General features: G+C 53.7%; 1 protein-coding gene across 4 annotated transcripts in view; it reads right to left on the bottom strand.

Annotated features, from left to right (window-relative positions):
* The window catches only part of SFXN5 (sideroflexin 5), a 114,051-nt gene that overhangs the window by 15,631 nt on the left and 81,510 nt on the right, over positions 1-16,910 (bottom strand). For 3 of the 4 annotated variants that reach the window (XM_077766291.1, XM_077766293.1, XM_077766292.1), the window contains 3 exons: positions 9,873-9,988; positions 7,828-7,913; positions 1,823-1,940 (listed from right to left, as the gene is read on the bottom strand). In XM_077766291.1, coding sequence (XP_077622417.1) covers positions 1,823-1,940; positions 7,828-7,913; positions 9,873-9,988 — 320 coding nt within the window. The remainder of the gene's footprint in view (positions 1-1,822; positions 1,941-7,827; positions 7,914-9,872; positions 9,989-16,910) is intronic. The other variant, XM_077766294.1, reaches the window with a different exon arrangement.

The following is a 16,910-nucleotide window of genomic DNA, read 5'->3' as shown; positions in this document are numbered from 1 at the left end:
CCAGCTTCTTTAGGTAGACAGGCCCTGGCCAGGCCCACAGACCTGCATCCTTGCTTAGCCGCCTCCTCTGCAGACGCGGTGCACTGCCCACCCGGCTTCTCTAACTTCCTTGGTCGGCTGTCCTTCCCATTCTCCCCTCTGAATGTCTCCATAGTCCTTAAGCCTCTGGCCTCCCCCTCCTCCACCCTTCGCCATCCTCTCTGCTTGGTCATGAGAACACAGAGGCTATCAGAACAACTTCCTTAACCTCCCTACCCCCCAACACCATCCCCAACTGCATCCCCCCACCCCCCGCCCCTGCCTCCTAAAGTGGGGAGCCGGCACTCCGCAGCCAAGGCAAATCCCTTGAATCCCCGGTCTGTGCTCTGCCCCACCCCCCCCTCCATGGACTTTGCTCTCCCCATCTTCCTCCTCCCTCTGTCCTGTGCTTCTCTCCAGGTACCTTCCCTTTTGCATTTACACAAGTTCCCATCTCTTTCATTTAAAAAAGGGAAAAATAAGCAAATCAAAACCTCCCTTGAGCCCACATCTATTTCCAGCTGCAGGTCTATTTCTCTGATTTCCCTTAGTGCCAAGCCCCTGGACAGAGCCGTCAGCCCTGCCACCCTATTTCCTCACCCCTCGGCTGGGCCCACTCCTGGGGAGAGGGTTTGCCTTCATCATCTGGGACACCAACGGACACTCTTCAACTTCACGGGGCTCAACTTCTCAGGAGTGCCTGCCTCTGTGGGTGGCCCACCACCCCCTGACCCAACTTAGCTCGGAACTTATCAAACTGGCCTCTGGTCCGTGGACGCCACGCTTCCCCAGGGCATCTTTTCTCCACAGGCTCCCTAGCTTCCATCATTGTTTTTATGCTGGTGGCCTTACTTCTGTCCCTCTAGCCCAGGCCTCTCTCCTGGATTCCAGCCCCATTTGCACATTCCACAGGATCCTGGAACCTCACGTGTCCACTGAACTCAATATGCCATCTTCCCTCCAACTACCTCTCCTCCTGTCTCCATCTTGTTAAATAGCGCTTACGTCTGCCTGGTTGTTCAAAAGCAGCACGCTGGATGCATACCCTGCCGGCTCCCTTCCCTCCCACCACATGCAGTTCTTCATAGTCCTAACTTCTTCTTAAAGGACCCACTTCTCGATGCCCACTGCCAACAGCCTGGTCCAAGCCAACACCATCTCTTGCTGGATGCCTGCCCCCACCTCCTGATGGCTCCTTCTCCAGAGCTCCAGCCCAGGCTCACAACTGGGAATCCGCAGTCCTGCCTCGCACGGCCCTTCTGATGACACCTGCCTTCTCTGCTTTGGCTTCCAAGTGCCCAGCCCCACCTGCCCTGGACACCCTTGCCTGGCCCACCTCGCTTCGCTCACCCTCTGCTTATGATGCAGACTTTCCTCAGCTCTTGTAAAGTGCTATCTGCTGCCTCACCTCAGAACCTTCACCCCAGGTGACCGCAGCCCACATGTCCCTTTTTCCCCCTTGCACCTGGCCAACTCCAGCTCATCCTTGAGGCCCCATGAAATGCCACTTCCCTCTTAGGCTGGGTTTGGAGCCCCATACTGTCTCCATCCATGTCCAGCTGGACTTTTCCCTCCTAACGGTCCTCACCCTTCATTTGCTAGTTCCTTTATAATTGTCATGTTCACTGCTTGGTCCTCAGCTTGGGAGAGGTCAGGGCCTGGATGTGTCTCCTTTATGGCTCTAACTCCAGTGCCGAGCTCAGGGCTAAGGAGTTAGCACTGAATAAGTGTCTGTTAATAAGTGGTGAAATGGTGCCCCCCCCCGGCCCCCCGGTCCTGCCCTTAAGACCTTCCCCACACTGACCTCTGACATCTGTGGGAAGAGGCTGATGGCCAGCGGCAGGGCCAGGCCGAAGGCTGCCAGGCACACAAGGCTTTGCACAGGGAGGAGCAGCCGGGGGCGCGCCTGCAGGAGAGCCGTTCTGTGGGGGACAGAGGAGAGGGGATCCATGAGACCGGAAGACAGGGTGAGCTGCTGCTAGCCTCCATGCAGGGTCCCACTCAGAGTCCCAGGGCCGGGGCAGCATGCTTCTAGGTCAGTGCCAACCTGTAGCTAAATAGTTGTGGTGGAATTCGATCTTGGGTGCCTTCCCCAACGTCACCCTTTCCCCCAGGCCCTGCCCTGAAGGACCTTGCTGGGTGAACTCTCAGTCATACATCATAAATTAGTACTTGTGGGGTACCCACCCCACCATGTGTCCAGCTCTGTGCAAAGAAGGCCACATGTGGGGGAGACAACGGAGGAGGCACACAGCAGAGAAAAATGGCCCTCAAAGGAAGCACATAATAAAGCACTGAACAAATCAGAGTAGATGCCAAGTTCAGGGAAAGAGACAAACAGCACACACGCACGCACACACATACACACGTGGACACAGGCACGTGCACACACCCCACCAACCACCTGGTCCACGTCCGTCCAAGAGCCACAGAGAAGGGCGATGACTTGCCTAAGGCCATGGCTAAGTCCACGGGAGGCAGACAGGGCTGCTGGCTGAACTCCTGACTCCCTGCAAGAGCTATCGCTCCATGCTGCCCCCAACTCCCATCTGTAGAACCCTGTGCCAGAGTCATCGCCAGCATGTCACAGCTGGCACCCACCCCCCAGGACAAGCTTTGGAGGTGGGATTCCTGAGCAGGAGAAGTGTATGAAAGGCTTCCCTCCTTGCCCTGGGTCCCCCAGCTCCATGATAGAAACAAGGTCTCCAGACAGAGTGGGGGTCATGCCCGCTGGCCAGTATACCTTTACCCTGTTGTCCATCAGAACTTCACATTTTGTATAAACCAGCAGGCTCTTTAGTGGAGACCACCAGCCATTCCACCTGGGGAGGCCTGGGGCCTCCGCCAGCAGGATGGGTGACTGGACTATTTGCCAGGGGGCGTTGGATGGGCACTCAGCCTCCTCACGATGGACTGGCTCCTGGTGTGAGGAGGATATACTCAGGCTCTTGCCCCTCTCCTGCTGCAACAGGGCTGGCTATGGCCACAGGCAGGTAAGAGGCCCTCCTGGGGACAGGGCCTCATTGTAGGGGCAGGCAACCCCCCCCCGCCCCCACCAAACTTCCCTTCCTGGGACAATAGCTCCTGCTTCTGAGCAAACAGCAAAATTAGGAGCCATAGTTCTCAAACTCTGGTGTCTGGGCAACTGCTTAACAATGCAGACCCCCAAGGGCCCCTTCCCCCACCCCCAAGATCCCCATTCAGTTGGTACCATACCTGGGAATCTGCATTTCAAACAACCTTCCATGAGTTTAAAACAGGTGACCCCCAGAAAACCTGGCCCAGGATGTTCCTACTAAGGTGCAAATAAAGCTCCACTTATTTGTAAATTCTATGCAAATAAAAGGCCCGGACACAGTAAGTGCTCAGTAATTTTGTGTTATTATTGCTGTTATTGCTCTTGTTATGTGCAGGAAGGAGAGAGGATCCTAGGGCTACCCTCTAGCCCTTCCCACTGGCCCAGACCCCAAGACCTGTCTAGCCGTTAAATTAAGCCTGAGTTGAGACGGGGCGGTTTCACAGGATTAAGAGCAGGAGAGGTGAGCCTCATACCCTCCATGGGCTCAGCCCAAGGCCTCTGGGCTTCCATGGGCGTCACAGAGGCGCCAGGCGTAAGGCTGACATGGGCTCTGAGATCATTTTGACTGAGATCAACTTCTCCAGCAGGACAAGGAAGTGGGGTACCTGGGCTCACTCTCCAGGCTTACACAGGAGGCCCCCTGCCCTGAAGAGGCTGTGGAGGGTGGGGCTGCCTTCCTGCCTTGTAGCAGTGACTGGGACCTCAGTCCCTGGGAGGGGATAGGAGGGGGTGAAGTCCCTGGAGGCATAGACTGGAGGGTCACCAAGGGCCTGGGGGGTGACAGGGAGAAAGAGCGAGGCTCCTTCCCTGGCAGGTGAGGGACAGGCCATGGGCTCAGTCCCTGGGCACTCCTGGCAGGGACACTGGACAGCCTCCTTCCACATGGGGCTGTGACCTCAGCTCCTCTCTCAGGGGTGGCTGGCTGAAATCTGCACTGGAAAAGGGGTCCAGGAAGCCCCAGGCCTGTGCTCCTGACTCAGGAAGCAGGCAGCCTCAAGACTTAAGCCAAACAGGAACCCCTGAAGTCCCAGCCCCGAGCAGGGAGAGTGAACGCAGCAGGACGGGGGAGGGGAGGAGGAGAGGGAAATGGCAGGGAGGGATCGGAAAGGCAGCTGGGGGAGTTGAAATATGCAGATGGAGAGATGTGCGTGTGTGCGAATGCCTGGAGAAAGGAAAGACCCGGAGCCCAGGGAAGGAGGGAGCCTGGGGAGCAGCCTCAGGAACCACTGGGGAGGATGCAGTCTGAACCCTTCCCCGGCTGAGACCCTGCCTGGCTGGAAGGCAAACTCCAGGGGTAGGGATGCAGGGCTGAGGGGAGAGAGCCACTGTACCTGCCTCTGAGTTGGCGGGATGATGGGGAGGATGGATCTCCCAGCCCTGGGACCAAAACCAGCTTCCTCCTCAGGAGGGTAGAGCTGGTGTGTGAGCCCTCGGCCCAAGGGAAGGGGCAGTGGAGAGTGAGGGGAAGGGGTGTGTGTGTGTGTGTGTGTGTGTGTGTGTGTGTGTGTGTGTGTGTGTGTGTGTGTGTGTGTGTGTGTGTGATGCACACCCTCCGTACTCTGGGTTGGGGGTGGCGGCTCCTCTGCTTCAGACTTGAGACTTTCTCCCTTTCAGTCTCAGAGACAGGGACACCTGGACAAGCTGGGCTCCCACTCTCATGCCAGCAGGAAACCTGGGGACCTTGTCCCTGAGTGCTCCTCCCGGGCAGGGGGTGCTGAGGCCAGAGGCAGAGCCAGCCGGGCCCTAGCCATGGCACCACCACACCCGCACCGCGACAGCTTGTCTCCCCGCAGCCTCCCCGCCACGCCGCACACTCCCTCAGCACTTGGAGCAGTCTTAGTTTGCACTCCATTAATTTGCAAGTAGGCTGCTTTGTAAGTGTTCTTTTGTCTTCTTCCCCTGGCTGTCCTGACTCTCTCACCCAACTAGGCTCCTCCACCAGCCGTCTGGGCAGAGGCCCCGCTGCTAGCACCCCTGCGTGTGGAAGGCTGCAGGGTGTGCGTTGGGGCCCTGCAAAGGCTCCTAGCCCACAGGGCGGTGAATGAAGCGGGCAGTGCCGTCATTCCCCAGGTGGGAGACTGGGGCTGAGGGACTCTCCTCCACTAGCCCGGCCTGGGCCTGGAAGTGCTGGCACAGGAGCCCCGATTCCGTTTTGCTATCAGAATCTCTGCCGCCACTGCTACCCGGCTCAGCCCCTCCTACCACACAGTCCTGGGGTTCCCCGACAGATCGGAGGTTAGTACGTCTTTGAGGGCACAAACTGGGTCTGGATATTGCTGAGGGATCCTGGGCTGGACTCTCTCTCCTCCCCAGGGGCCCTCTCAGGAACTTCAGAAAAGGACTGACCAAATACAAGGCCACCAGAACCAAATGGCCTGCTTGTCTCTGCCTACCTGGCCGGCTTCTCCGGACTCTGAGCTGAGCCAGACACACGGCCTGTGTGCAGATCCCAGGCCGGGAGGTTCAGAACTAGAACAATGCCACCCAGCTTCCCAAAGCTACTCATGTCCCCAGACCAAGGGGACACTAGCCATCACTCCACTTTCTGCAAACCCAACTCAGATGCCGACTAGAAAGGCGTCACAGACGTTTTCCCGAAAAAATTCCAAGCCTGGGATTCAGTAGCCTTGAAGCCCTACCTTCCTCATTTGCCTGGTAGTCTCCTCACGTGCACTTGTGGTCACTAGTATTTGGGACCAGCCTCAGCTTAATGAGGCAGCTACAAACAACAGGGGCTGGGGCGCCAAAGCTATTGCTCTCCCAGGATCTGTTTCTTTTTGGAACTCCCATACGGGACTGATTTTCTTGAATCCTAGTGCTCAACACGCCACACCCCTGCTCAGGTCTTCCCGTGACTCCCCCTCTTCCATGGTGAGGAAGGGACCATCTCCTTGGCCGGACACAGGACCCCTGATAAGCCAGCCCCAACAAGCTCACTTTCCTTCTGTCTGGTTAGAGTCTTCAGTTTCCGGAACAACAGACCCACACCTCGTCCAGAAAACCCGCCTTCCACAGAAATCCTACCCTGCTCTCGGAGTCAGCAGCAGCCCTTCTCCTGTGGACCAGCCTTCCCTGCTGATGGGCCCATAGTGTGCCTCCAGTCAAGATCACCTTGGCCCATTTACATACTGCCCAGTCCCACCTGCAGCTGACTTGCGCATGGGTCATGGTCAGCTCTCTTATCAAAATACAGGCTTCCCGAGACCAGGACCCCACACCTGCTCCTCTCCTGTCTCCATGCAGGGCAAGACCCAAAGAATCACAGATTATGTGATCTGAAGACCCAAGGCAGCCTGAGTGGTAGGAGCCTGCGCTCCTGGACCACTCCTGCCTCTGTCGTTTCCTATTGGAGAACTATAGGCAGATGGGGTAACTTCTTTTCACCTTGCTTTCTTCATCTGTGAAACGGAAATGTTGCACTTACCTCACTGTACTGTTGCGATGGTTAAGTGAGAATATTCATTCAACAAACACTAAGCATCTACTACATGCCAGCCCCTGTGCTAGAGGCCGTGCAGGGCAATAGATGCCAAGAATGGATTGGCTCCATGGAGATTGCATTCTAGTGGGCCAGATGAGAGACAACTAGATAAAGGGTCTGTGATGTTGCTAGGTGCTATGAATAAAAATAAGGCGATGGACAGAAGAGGGAGTCATGGTGCTGTTACCTCCGTGGGGTGCTCAGGGAGGGGCTCTCTGAGGAGACAGTGTTTGGGCAGAGACCTGGCTAGAGAGGACTGGCACATAGTACGTGCTTAATAACTGTTAGCTGTTATCACAACTCGTACTGTGGGAATAGGAAGGTCCCCAAACTGGGGAGAAGCCCCTGCTCCAGAGCCCCAGGTAGAGTGTCCCTAACCCTGACTTTATGCCCTGAGGCGCCCCCTCCTAGGCTAGGCCATCAGGAAGGTGAGAGTGGTCACTGCCTCCCTTTGGCTTGCGTGAGCTCGGGTCCGCACCTCCAGACTTGCGTTCACCTTGCTGCCCCCACCCGGAGCCCTTCCCTGCTCCTTGCCGTCCTCCCAGACGCACCCTCATCCTCAGAGCCTGCCCAAGCCCGCATGAAGATCAGCTCCGGCTCCTCCCCTCGTCCCCTCAGCCTGCCCTCCAGTAGCTTATCTGTCTTCGCGATTCAACCTCACGCTCATTAACTATAGGCTCACTCTATTGGTGCTCTTACTGCTGTGTTCCCTGGTACCTTTATAAGATTCGTCATGACAATTATGTGTTCTCAGAATGTGCTTCTGCCGAAGGCAGGGAGGTTAGTACTATTTGTATTTTATAAACGAGAAACTGAGGCTCCATGCGGTATTGAATTGCCTCGCAGTGGATGCCTGAACATGGAGGTCCTGCCCCCAAATCTAGTCTTCCTACCACAACCCTCAGACTCTCTTCACAACTGGTCCTGCGCTGCACGAATAGAGCACATGCACGCACACATGTGTACACACACATGCACACACATGCACACCCCAGAAGCATTAGTTCTCGGGGCAGGGCCAGTGTCATCCATCTGGACATCCGTCCTGGCACCTGGCGCAGGGTCCTGCAGAGTAGAAGTCCACGAATGCTCACGGCACGATTCCGGTAACGCTGCCCGGGAGAGTCCCAGCAAACGGGTGGGGTGGGCTCCAGCCGCTCCCCTGTCCCCTGCCCTGGCCCAGCTGGTTCCCCTTCTCGCGCACCCTCCTCCCCAGCGATGGCCCCCTCTCCTGGCTGCCCCAACTCACTTCTCCAGCATGGACATGACGATCGGGGGGAGCACCAGGATGGGCATGGGGAGGACCACTCGCGTCAGCGCCGTCTCGAGCAGGGCCTGAGGGGCAAGCAGAGGCTGTGGTGAGCAGAGAGCTCCCAGGGGGTGGGGGACAGCCACCTGGCGGTGAACCCCTCCTCAGTAGCCCCCAGGTGCGTGTACTGCTGCTAAGCACATCTGGCTGAATGGAATAATTCATGGAATTGCTCACAAAGCCTTATTCCAAACAAGAGAAAAAAGCCACCCCCATCTTCCCACCACACACATTTGAAAAGAGCAGATCTCTGTCACCTGCCATGTGGGGGGGAGGGGTGGCAACACAGAAGCGGCCCCAGGAAGGGGTCTGTGCCCAGGGAGGTGCCTCGGTGGCAGGAGCAGGGGCTGGGGAGGAAGCATACGGAGGACTCAAGATGCTCTGAAAACAAAGCAGGAGCTGGAAGGACCAGAGCAAACAGCTGGGGCCTGCTGAGCCGCGTGAGGCTCTTGGTGCTGAAGGAGGACAGAGATTCTGGGATTTACGTTTTCTTTTTTTCTTTTTGACACCACTTACAGACAAAAATTTTAAAGGTCTTGCCTCTCCTGGCTCTGGATGAGAGCCTTCTTAGCGACAAGAGGTTGGCTTTGTAAGCAGGAAACACTTCTGCTGAGTGTCTGCTGTGTCTCCATGTGGGGTTGCCTGGGTCTTTGCTCTGTGGGTTCCCCTGGGATTCTTGGGGAGCCAGGGCATGGTCAAGGCAACAGCTCAGAGGCACTTCTGCACTCTGATGGTCGCTGTGGGGAGTTCCTTCAAGGCCATGGGCTCCTGGCCCTGAGAGAAGGCCCAAGGAACGGCTCATAGCTTATAAGCCCTGGGAGCCTTCCCCTAGACAGCCAGCATCATGAGGAGAGTTACCGAGGTCGGCCTCGTTCTCGGGGGAAACACTAAGGTTGGATGGGAGGTTGGGGTCAGGTAGGAAATTGAGGCCAAATCCCCTCCAATGATGGATAGGTTCAGGGCTGAAAATGTCTTCCAGGAACCTAGGTCTGTCATGATCAGCCTCTGGAAGGCCTGGGAGAAGGTCCCTCCAGTCTTCTGAACAGGTGTGGGAATGAGGGGGGCCCAGCGCCAGCACAAGAAGCCGAGGCTGCAGTGCTGGCACCGGCACCCCCGGGCCCTTTGCCCCCCACAAGCCTTGGATGGTCACTCACGTTCTCTGAGACCAGTGGGGAGGGGAGGCTGGGACAAGGCAACGGTTCTTCCCACATCAGAGGATTATAGACAGGGCCTGATGGATGGAGGTGAGGCTCGGGGCCCATCGGGAAAGCTGATGAGGGACAGTGGCTGGAGAGGATGCGAATGCTCACGTACTCATGGCAGACTCGCCATGCCAGCACTCAGAGGCCAGAGCAACACCAGCCACTAATCACCACTAGGATGAAGGCTGAGAAAGCATGGGGAGATACACAAGCAGACTGGAATTTTCTAAAAAATTCCAGGTGCTGGTGTGGGTGAGGCTGGTGAAATGAGAGGTGAAAGAGGGCCTTCTTGTAGCAAGATATTCTTTCCTCAAAGCCCCACCTCGGCCACACTCAGTCCCCGGTGAGGTGCCACCTGCAGAAGCGGCCATTAGCACAGAACCACGAACTACCTGCTCCCATACTTCCTCTTCTTGCCTGGGAGGCTCTGAAAGCCCAGAGAGCAGGACCCTAGGTCCCAGGGTGGGGGAGAGAAAGCTCTGTGGGGGAGGGGGGTCTCCTCTGCCCTTTCCAATTAACAGGTCAGAGAAGCCAGGTCCTGTGGGGCTGTCTTAAAGTGGCAACGAGAGGGCGGATGGAGAGAAGGAAGGACCGCGCAGGGACAGGTGTGGCTGGGGCCAGACCTGGAGGCCCAGGGCTCATGCAGAGGGGAGGCACGGTGGGACAAGGAGGGCAGACCAAGAAGACAAAGCAGAGGTGCTGTGCACAAGAAGCCCCTGAGCGACGAAACCCTCTCCCTGTCGTTGGCCTCCCCACTGTCCCCTGAGCCCCCGGATGACCCACATGTCTGGCTGCAATCTTGGAGGAGCCCACGAGGTTGCCATCACCATCCAGGACATCGATCCCTTCCTCCAGCTCCCCGTACCGCATCAGGACCACGTTGCAGATGTTGGCACTGGCTGGAGAGAGAGAGGGGAGCCGGGGGGGAGGGGGGGCGGGAGGCAGGGGGACAGGAGTAAGAGGGAAGATGATATTCTGCCTGGTGGAGTAAAGCCACCGGGCTGCACCCAAGCCTCCCCATCCCAAGCAGCAACAGTCCTAAGTGCCGAGTCTGTGTTCGAATGCGGTGGGTGAAGGTTTGGTTCTGCTGCCCATCTGCCCACCAGCCTGCTGAGGGATCTGGGAGCCCTTGACGACCTGGTGAGCAAAGGTGGAAAATAACCAGCATGAGAAGAGGAAGGGGGGGAGCTAGAGAGCAACCAGCTCTCAAGGGAGCAGCTTTCCTTTCCTCCGGGGTGGGCCTGGCAGGCAGGCGAAGTGAATGCCCCCTCTGGGAGGGCTCCCTGGCTTGAAGATGCCTCGCCAGTACCTGATGTTCCACCATCGGGCTGCCTTTCTGGGCATTGTCTCAAAATGGCAGCCCCCCATATCCAGCCCTTTGCTCCTCAGAGTGAATCGGGTTCCCAGAGATTTGCTTTCTGACTGCAGGTGTCAGAGCAGGCAGGAACCTCAGTGCTCACCCAGCGCCGCCCCCTCATCATATGGATGGAACAGTGAGGCTCAGGGGAGGGGGGTGACTTATCTGAGGTCACACAGCAAAGTGGGATGGAGCNTTATATTCTCACTGCACATGGCTGGGTTCCCTCCCTTGGCTAGGAGATCATGACAGACCTGGGCTGAAGGGAGGGTTCCTGGCTCCTTCGTTAGACACTGGATGCCAGAATTTGTGGGCCACCCATCAGCCGGTGACCAGCCCCAGGAGTGTCCCTCTGCTCCCCTCGCCCGGAACTTGCGGAGCTGGGCCTGGGCCTGGGGCAGGACGGGTGAGTGTGCTGACCTTGCCTGACCTCCCCGTTCCAGGATAAAACTGGGGGGACTTGAGGGTGGTGGGCGGGTGGGGAGTGGGGGGTGACAAATGTGGAGGCCGCCTGCTTCACTCCTCCCCCAAAAGCGCCTTGCTGTGTTTAAAGTTTTAATTTTTGCTAATTAATGTCAATTAATTTTGTATAATGAGTGTTTAATTTTGGGGAGTGTGTGAGCCTGGGAGCGACTGCAGTTCTGGGCTGTGAACGCTGATTAGCATCAACACCTGCTGCTTCCCCACTCCCTCCAGTGGGGGGGCACTAGGGTTTGGGGAGCCGCGGGGCTGCGGGGCCTAGTGGGCAGGTGCAGTGGGAGGAGGACCACAGATGCTCCTGGTGCCCGAGCCAAGGCTGGGGAGCCGGCGGTGAGGGTGCTCGCAGCTGGGGGACGGGGTTCTGCAGGTGAGGGGCGGCTTGAGGCCCTGCGGGTCTCTGAGTCTTAGTCTCCTGCTTCAATAAAGTGGGGAGGTGGAATAAACAGAGGGGAAGACCGAGAGGCTCTGCAGTCTTTGGAGAAGAAAAGCAGGAGACCAAATACAGTTTTAACATGTATTTACAGCACATATGCCATCCTTGAGTAGCTCTCGTGTTTCCACACGACTCCCAGGCGCAGTGGGAACCACGGGCAGACCTCTTCTGCACCGGGTCCCTCCTGTCCTCACAGCAGGCACGCTCACCACCTGCACGCCGGGGGCAATCTTGTGGGCCTCCGGCAACGTTTGGAGACATTTCTGATGATCATGACCTGGGGCTGGGGGTTGCCACTGTCATCTAGTGGGTGGAGACCAGAGGTACTGCTAAACACCCTACAATGCACAGCCCCCACAGCAAAGAATTATCTGGGCAACGATGTCAGCAGTGCTGATGTTAAGAAACCTTTGTGTTACACACATGCAGAGATTGACAGTAGTAGGAAGGTGAATCTGAGGTAAAGGAGAAGTTGGGAGCCTAGGTTTGGGGCCAGCTGGGCTTGAGTTACAGTGTCTGCTCTGAATCTCCCCCTCCTCACTTCCAGAGGTGAGCTCCTGACAGCCTTGGACTCTCCCAGGGTTCAGGTCCCAGAAGGGTCCACAGAGTGGCCTTGGGAAGCAGACACCTGGCCTGTGTGTTAGTGACACGCCCTCTAGTGGCGGCAGGAACACTCTGCATCCCTCACACCTCTGGGGCTACCAGGCTCCCCAGCTCCCAGGGGACCCACAAAACCACGGAAGAGGATACTGGGGTTTTCTGCCCTGAAAGGCATCGATCTCTGCCCTCTGAGAGCCCCTCACATCACTGCCACACCACCACTACACCACCACCGCCACTGCAGGAAAGCCATGGCCCGAGGAGTGTGGTCCAGGCAAGGAGCATCTGCCTGAAGTCAGGAGACGCCAGCTCACTCTGCGACCGGAAGCAGCCGCCCTTACCAGCCTTCCCGGGGTATAAGAAGAGGTGCTGCATTTAGCATCCCTATGGGATCTCTGGGCACCAGCTGAGCTCACACAGAATGTCAGCTTCTGCACCCATGCCCCCACCAGGTTCGGGGAAGCCAGGGACTCCTGAGACCTCTCCAGCCCCGTGCTCTGTGTGGGTGCGCGAGTGTGCATGCACAGGCGTAAGAGACAGACAAAGACATGAGTATTTGGAGGTGGTGGTCAACCAGTTCCAGGCTCGTGGTGGCATCTGCTTGCTCTCTGCGATTTCCAAATGTAAAATGAAGCCACAGCAGACAGAGCAGGACTTTGGTTCAAACACAAAACCACTTGGCATGAAATGTAAGGCAGGAAAAGAAGTGAAAACCCAGTGTCCTTCCCCTCAGACAGCCAAGACAGTTTGGGCACGATGAAGCCCTCTTCTTATCTAAGCTTCCTGGATGGAAAAAAGGGAAAACCCTGAAAGCCACCCTAAAATGACGGCACCCCCAGGCTCCTCCCTCAGAACGCCCACCCTGCCTACTCAACTGGCGCATGCCCTGTAACATCTTCAGTTGACTGTACACTGGTGGTCCATTTATTGAACACCTGCTGTATGCTCAGGTTATTAGCCATCCTCATCTTTGAGCAATGAGAGCACCAGACCGTTTCAGTGATTTCATTTCCATGATCTCGTCCAGAACTTCCATTTCTGCCGTGTTCCTTTCAAACCTCCCTAGTTCCTCCCATCCCACTCTTGGCAAGTCCAGCTCCCAAGTCATGAGCGCTGAGAGCCTAAGCAAATGAAAAAGAGAGAGAGAGAAAGAGAGACCAAACCATAGGCCATGGGTCTCCTTTCTAGCACACCAGCAAGATCTATTATTGACAGTATCAGCAGGTTAATTAAGCAGTCTGTTAGTGATAATGTTAAGAAAGCTGGCACATTTTCAACTCGGATTGACACCATTCAAGACTCAGGCATAACTGATGTTGGAGAAGCTATGCTAAGAGATGTCATGGGATTAGAGAGAGAGAGGAGGGGGGGTGGAGAGATCGCTTCATGCTGATGGCAAGCTCAGTGTCAAGTCCTGAGGAAAATATGCTCTTGACTGCTGCAGATGTTCTCACATCAGACCCATCGTGATGCAAAATCATGCAGATTGTGAACAGCTAATGAAGCACCCTGTGTAAAAGGGACAGCATGGGGAAGAAGAAAGAGCCGTAGACAGAAAGGCAAATGTGCAAAGTTCTCCAAACGAAGACTACGGGGGGGTGTGCCCTCTGCTCTAGCACAGAAACAGACACATAGATCAACAGGGTTAATAGTCCAGAAACACACCCACCTGCAGGGGAAATGAGTTTGCAGTAATGCAGTTCTCTCAACTCAGAGGAAAGGGCCATTCAAACATGAAGGTGAAGCAATGGGCTATTTGGCTATTCATGTGGGGAAAACAAAATATCTTAACTCCTTGGTTCTAAGATGCGTTTTCCCGTATTTTCATGTTTTAAAAATCCCAGTGGGCTTCGCGACGGACGTCGGCGTGGGGGAAAGGAACCCTTACCTGCTCCCCACTGCAACTGCCTGTGTGTGTGTGAACTTTGCCACGTGGGGAGGTTCGTTCAAGTGTCACCTCAGCTACCCATAGCAGTCTGCACAGAATTTGAACTTAAACTTAGATTCCTAATTGTTGCCTAAAACATCTTTTTAGAACTTACACTATAATGGAGCACGGACATGAAAAGTTATTGTACATGCAGAAGATCGTCTGCCAGATACCAGGCAATGCAATTAAAGGCAGCAGAAATTGCCAAACCATAGATAGCTACCCTAAAGAAATGCTTGCCCATATGCACAAAGAGACATTTACAAGGATGTTAATTATAGCACTGTTTGTAAGAGCAAATAATTAGAAACAACCTAAATGTCCACCATTAGGGAACTCACACGGGAAGATCTCCAAAACAAACTTATATGAAAAAATGCTACCGAGTGTGTACAGGATGATTTACTATATGGAAAACCCCATAATTGGGACACACATACTGTGTGCCCATAAACCCACAGGTAATGTTTTAGAAGGTTGCATGCCTCACACAGTGATTCCCTTGGGAAGGGACCTAAATTTAGGAATTAGGGGTTGTTGAAAGACTTCCACTTTTTTTTTACCCTGTTTTTCTAAATACCATTTGAATTTTTACAATGAGAATAGAATCATGCTTTACTTGTCTAAAAAAGTGAAAAGAAATCGCCAAACTTCCTAAAGCAGATCATAAAAATTTGACAGCCAGCAGGGATTGCTGTGACCTACTCACAGTTCCCACACTTAGGTATCTGTATGTGAGGATCTTCCTAAAGAAGCTCAGGAAGTTCAGGAATAGTATTTCCTTCAAGTAAAGAAAAAAAATGAAACCACAAGTATAACCAACTAGGAAATGCAGATGAAGAAGTCCCAAATTCTTTTACATGCTTTCAAATCATACTGTCAGTTTTAAAAGTGGCCAAAAGGGTCAAGATTATAAGCAGGGTTACAAAAAGCAGTGGTGGCCATGATGCTGTGTTTAACAACCGATGTCTAAAAGAGAAGTGGAAAAAATGAGGAAGGCTCAGACTCAAACTCTGTGATAGTGAAAAAAGCGACTTGGGCTGAATGTGTAGTGAAGGCCTGTTTATTCCTTCACACAAACAGGAAATACAGTCCTCTCCTCTTCGGAAAGGCTATTATATGCATGCCCCTTATAACTGCATCTGAGCATTGAGAAATGTGGCAGTCAATATCTATGAATCATATTACAAGAAATGGAAAACTGAGAAAATGTATTCTATGTGACAAAGAACTGCTACTACTCATCAATAGAAGGTCATGGTGACTGACTCCCAACAACCATTCTGCCCCCAGAGGAACAGTCTTAACTAATCGTAATAATCCTTCCCTTGCCAATGATTGATTGAGGAAGGGATATGTGGCCAGCCCTAGCCAATGACAGATGTCTGCAGGGGACTTCTGGGGGATGTCTCCTCTCATCCAAGAAGGGGCGGCAGGCAGAGCCTCCTGTTCTCTGGGCAGTGGTGGGTCTGAATGCGGTGTTTGGAGTTGCTGCTACCATTTTAGGACATGAAAGGGGAGAGCCTTCCAATGAAGCCCCTGACAGAGCACAGAGGTGGAAGGAAGGGCCACAGATGCCTCACTCGGCACTTGCCCTTTGTGATACATTCTTTGTAATACATTCTTTTTTTCATTAAAAAAATTTTTTTAAGTTTATTGATTTTGAGACAGAGAGAGCACGAGTGGGGGAGGGGCAGAGAGAGAGAGGGAGACAGAGAATCCCAAGCAGGCTCCACACTGTCAGTGCAGAGCCCCATAAGGGGCTCGAACTCACAAAACTGTGAGATCATAACCAAAGCTGAAACCAAGAGTCAGATGTTTGACTGACTGAGCCACCCAGGTGCCCCAGTAATACATTCATTTGTTAATTCAGCCAGTTTGGGTCTAGTACTTTTGGGCAAAACCATTCATAAAATGTATAAAAAGCTTCTTATTAAGAGAAAGATAGTCATCAAAATCACCCCAAAAATATTCGAGTAGGGATTCATAAACGAAATAGTCAAAATTCAATGAACACGAACTCAATCTTATTAATAGTCAAAGATAGATTTTTTAATTTAAAGAAAAATCAATCTGGCCTGAGTTCTTTGGATGTTTTGGAGACTAATCCTCATTGGTTAAATGGTTTACAAATGGCATGTGGCTCGTTTTCTCACCTTTTAGATGGAGTCTTCTGGCATACACTGTAACATGTACTCATATAAGCAATTCTTTCCCCTCTGGTATATACTTTTTGTGTCATCGAGAAACTCTACCCCTCCCTGTGTTCATCCATATTTTCTTCTAGAAGCTTTAACATTTTACTTTTCACATTTAGGTCTTTAATCTATCCGGAATTTATTTTTGTGTGTGGTATGAAATAGGGAATCTCCTTTTTTTTCCTCTCTGTTCTATTTGAAAACCTAAATGCCCAATAAAGTTAAGAAAAAAATTCTCACCCACCCTGGGAATTGGAAAAATGCAAATTAAAATGAGAAAAGAACCATTTCAGACGGACAAAAAATTTTCGAGATCGATAACACCAAATGTTGAAGAGGATGTAGGGAAACCAAAATTTAAACCTTGCAGGTGGAGTAAAAAGCCAGTGTGCTCATTTGGCAATACTTGGCAGAGCTAGGTCTGTGCACGCCCTCTGATGTGGCCATTCTATTTCTAGATTGGTGACTCTCAACACTGGCTGCGCAACTGAAACCAAATCTGAGGTAGGGTCCAGATCTCTGCATTTTTAAAAGCCCCCCCTCCCACCTCGCCAGGTGGCTGTTTGAAAACCTCTGCCCTGGGGCGCCTGGGTGGCTCAGTCGGTTAAGCGTCCGACTTTGCTCAGGTCATGATCTCGCGGTTCGTGGGTGTGAGCCCCGTGTCAGGCTCTGTGCTGACAGCCAGCTCAGAGCCTGGAGCCTGTTTCAGATTCTGTGTCTCCCTCTCTCTCTGACCCTCTCCTGCTCATGCTGTCTCTCTCTCTCTCTCTCTCTCTCTCAGAAATAAAATAAGAAAACATTAAAAAAAAAGATTTTGAAAACC

Source organism: Crocuta crocuta, unplaced genomic scaffold, assembly GCF_008692635.1.
Source record: "Crocuta crocuta isolate KB4526 unplaced genomic scaffold, BGI_CrCroc_1.0 scaffold113, whole genome shotgun sequence".
Taxonomy (NCBI): Eukaryota; Metazoa; Chordata; class Mammalia; order Carnivora; family Hyaenidae; genus Crocuta; species Crocuta crocuta.
Note: the sequence above shows the minus strand (reverse complement) of the source record. Positions and strands in the feature narration are given on the sequence as shown.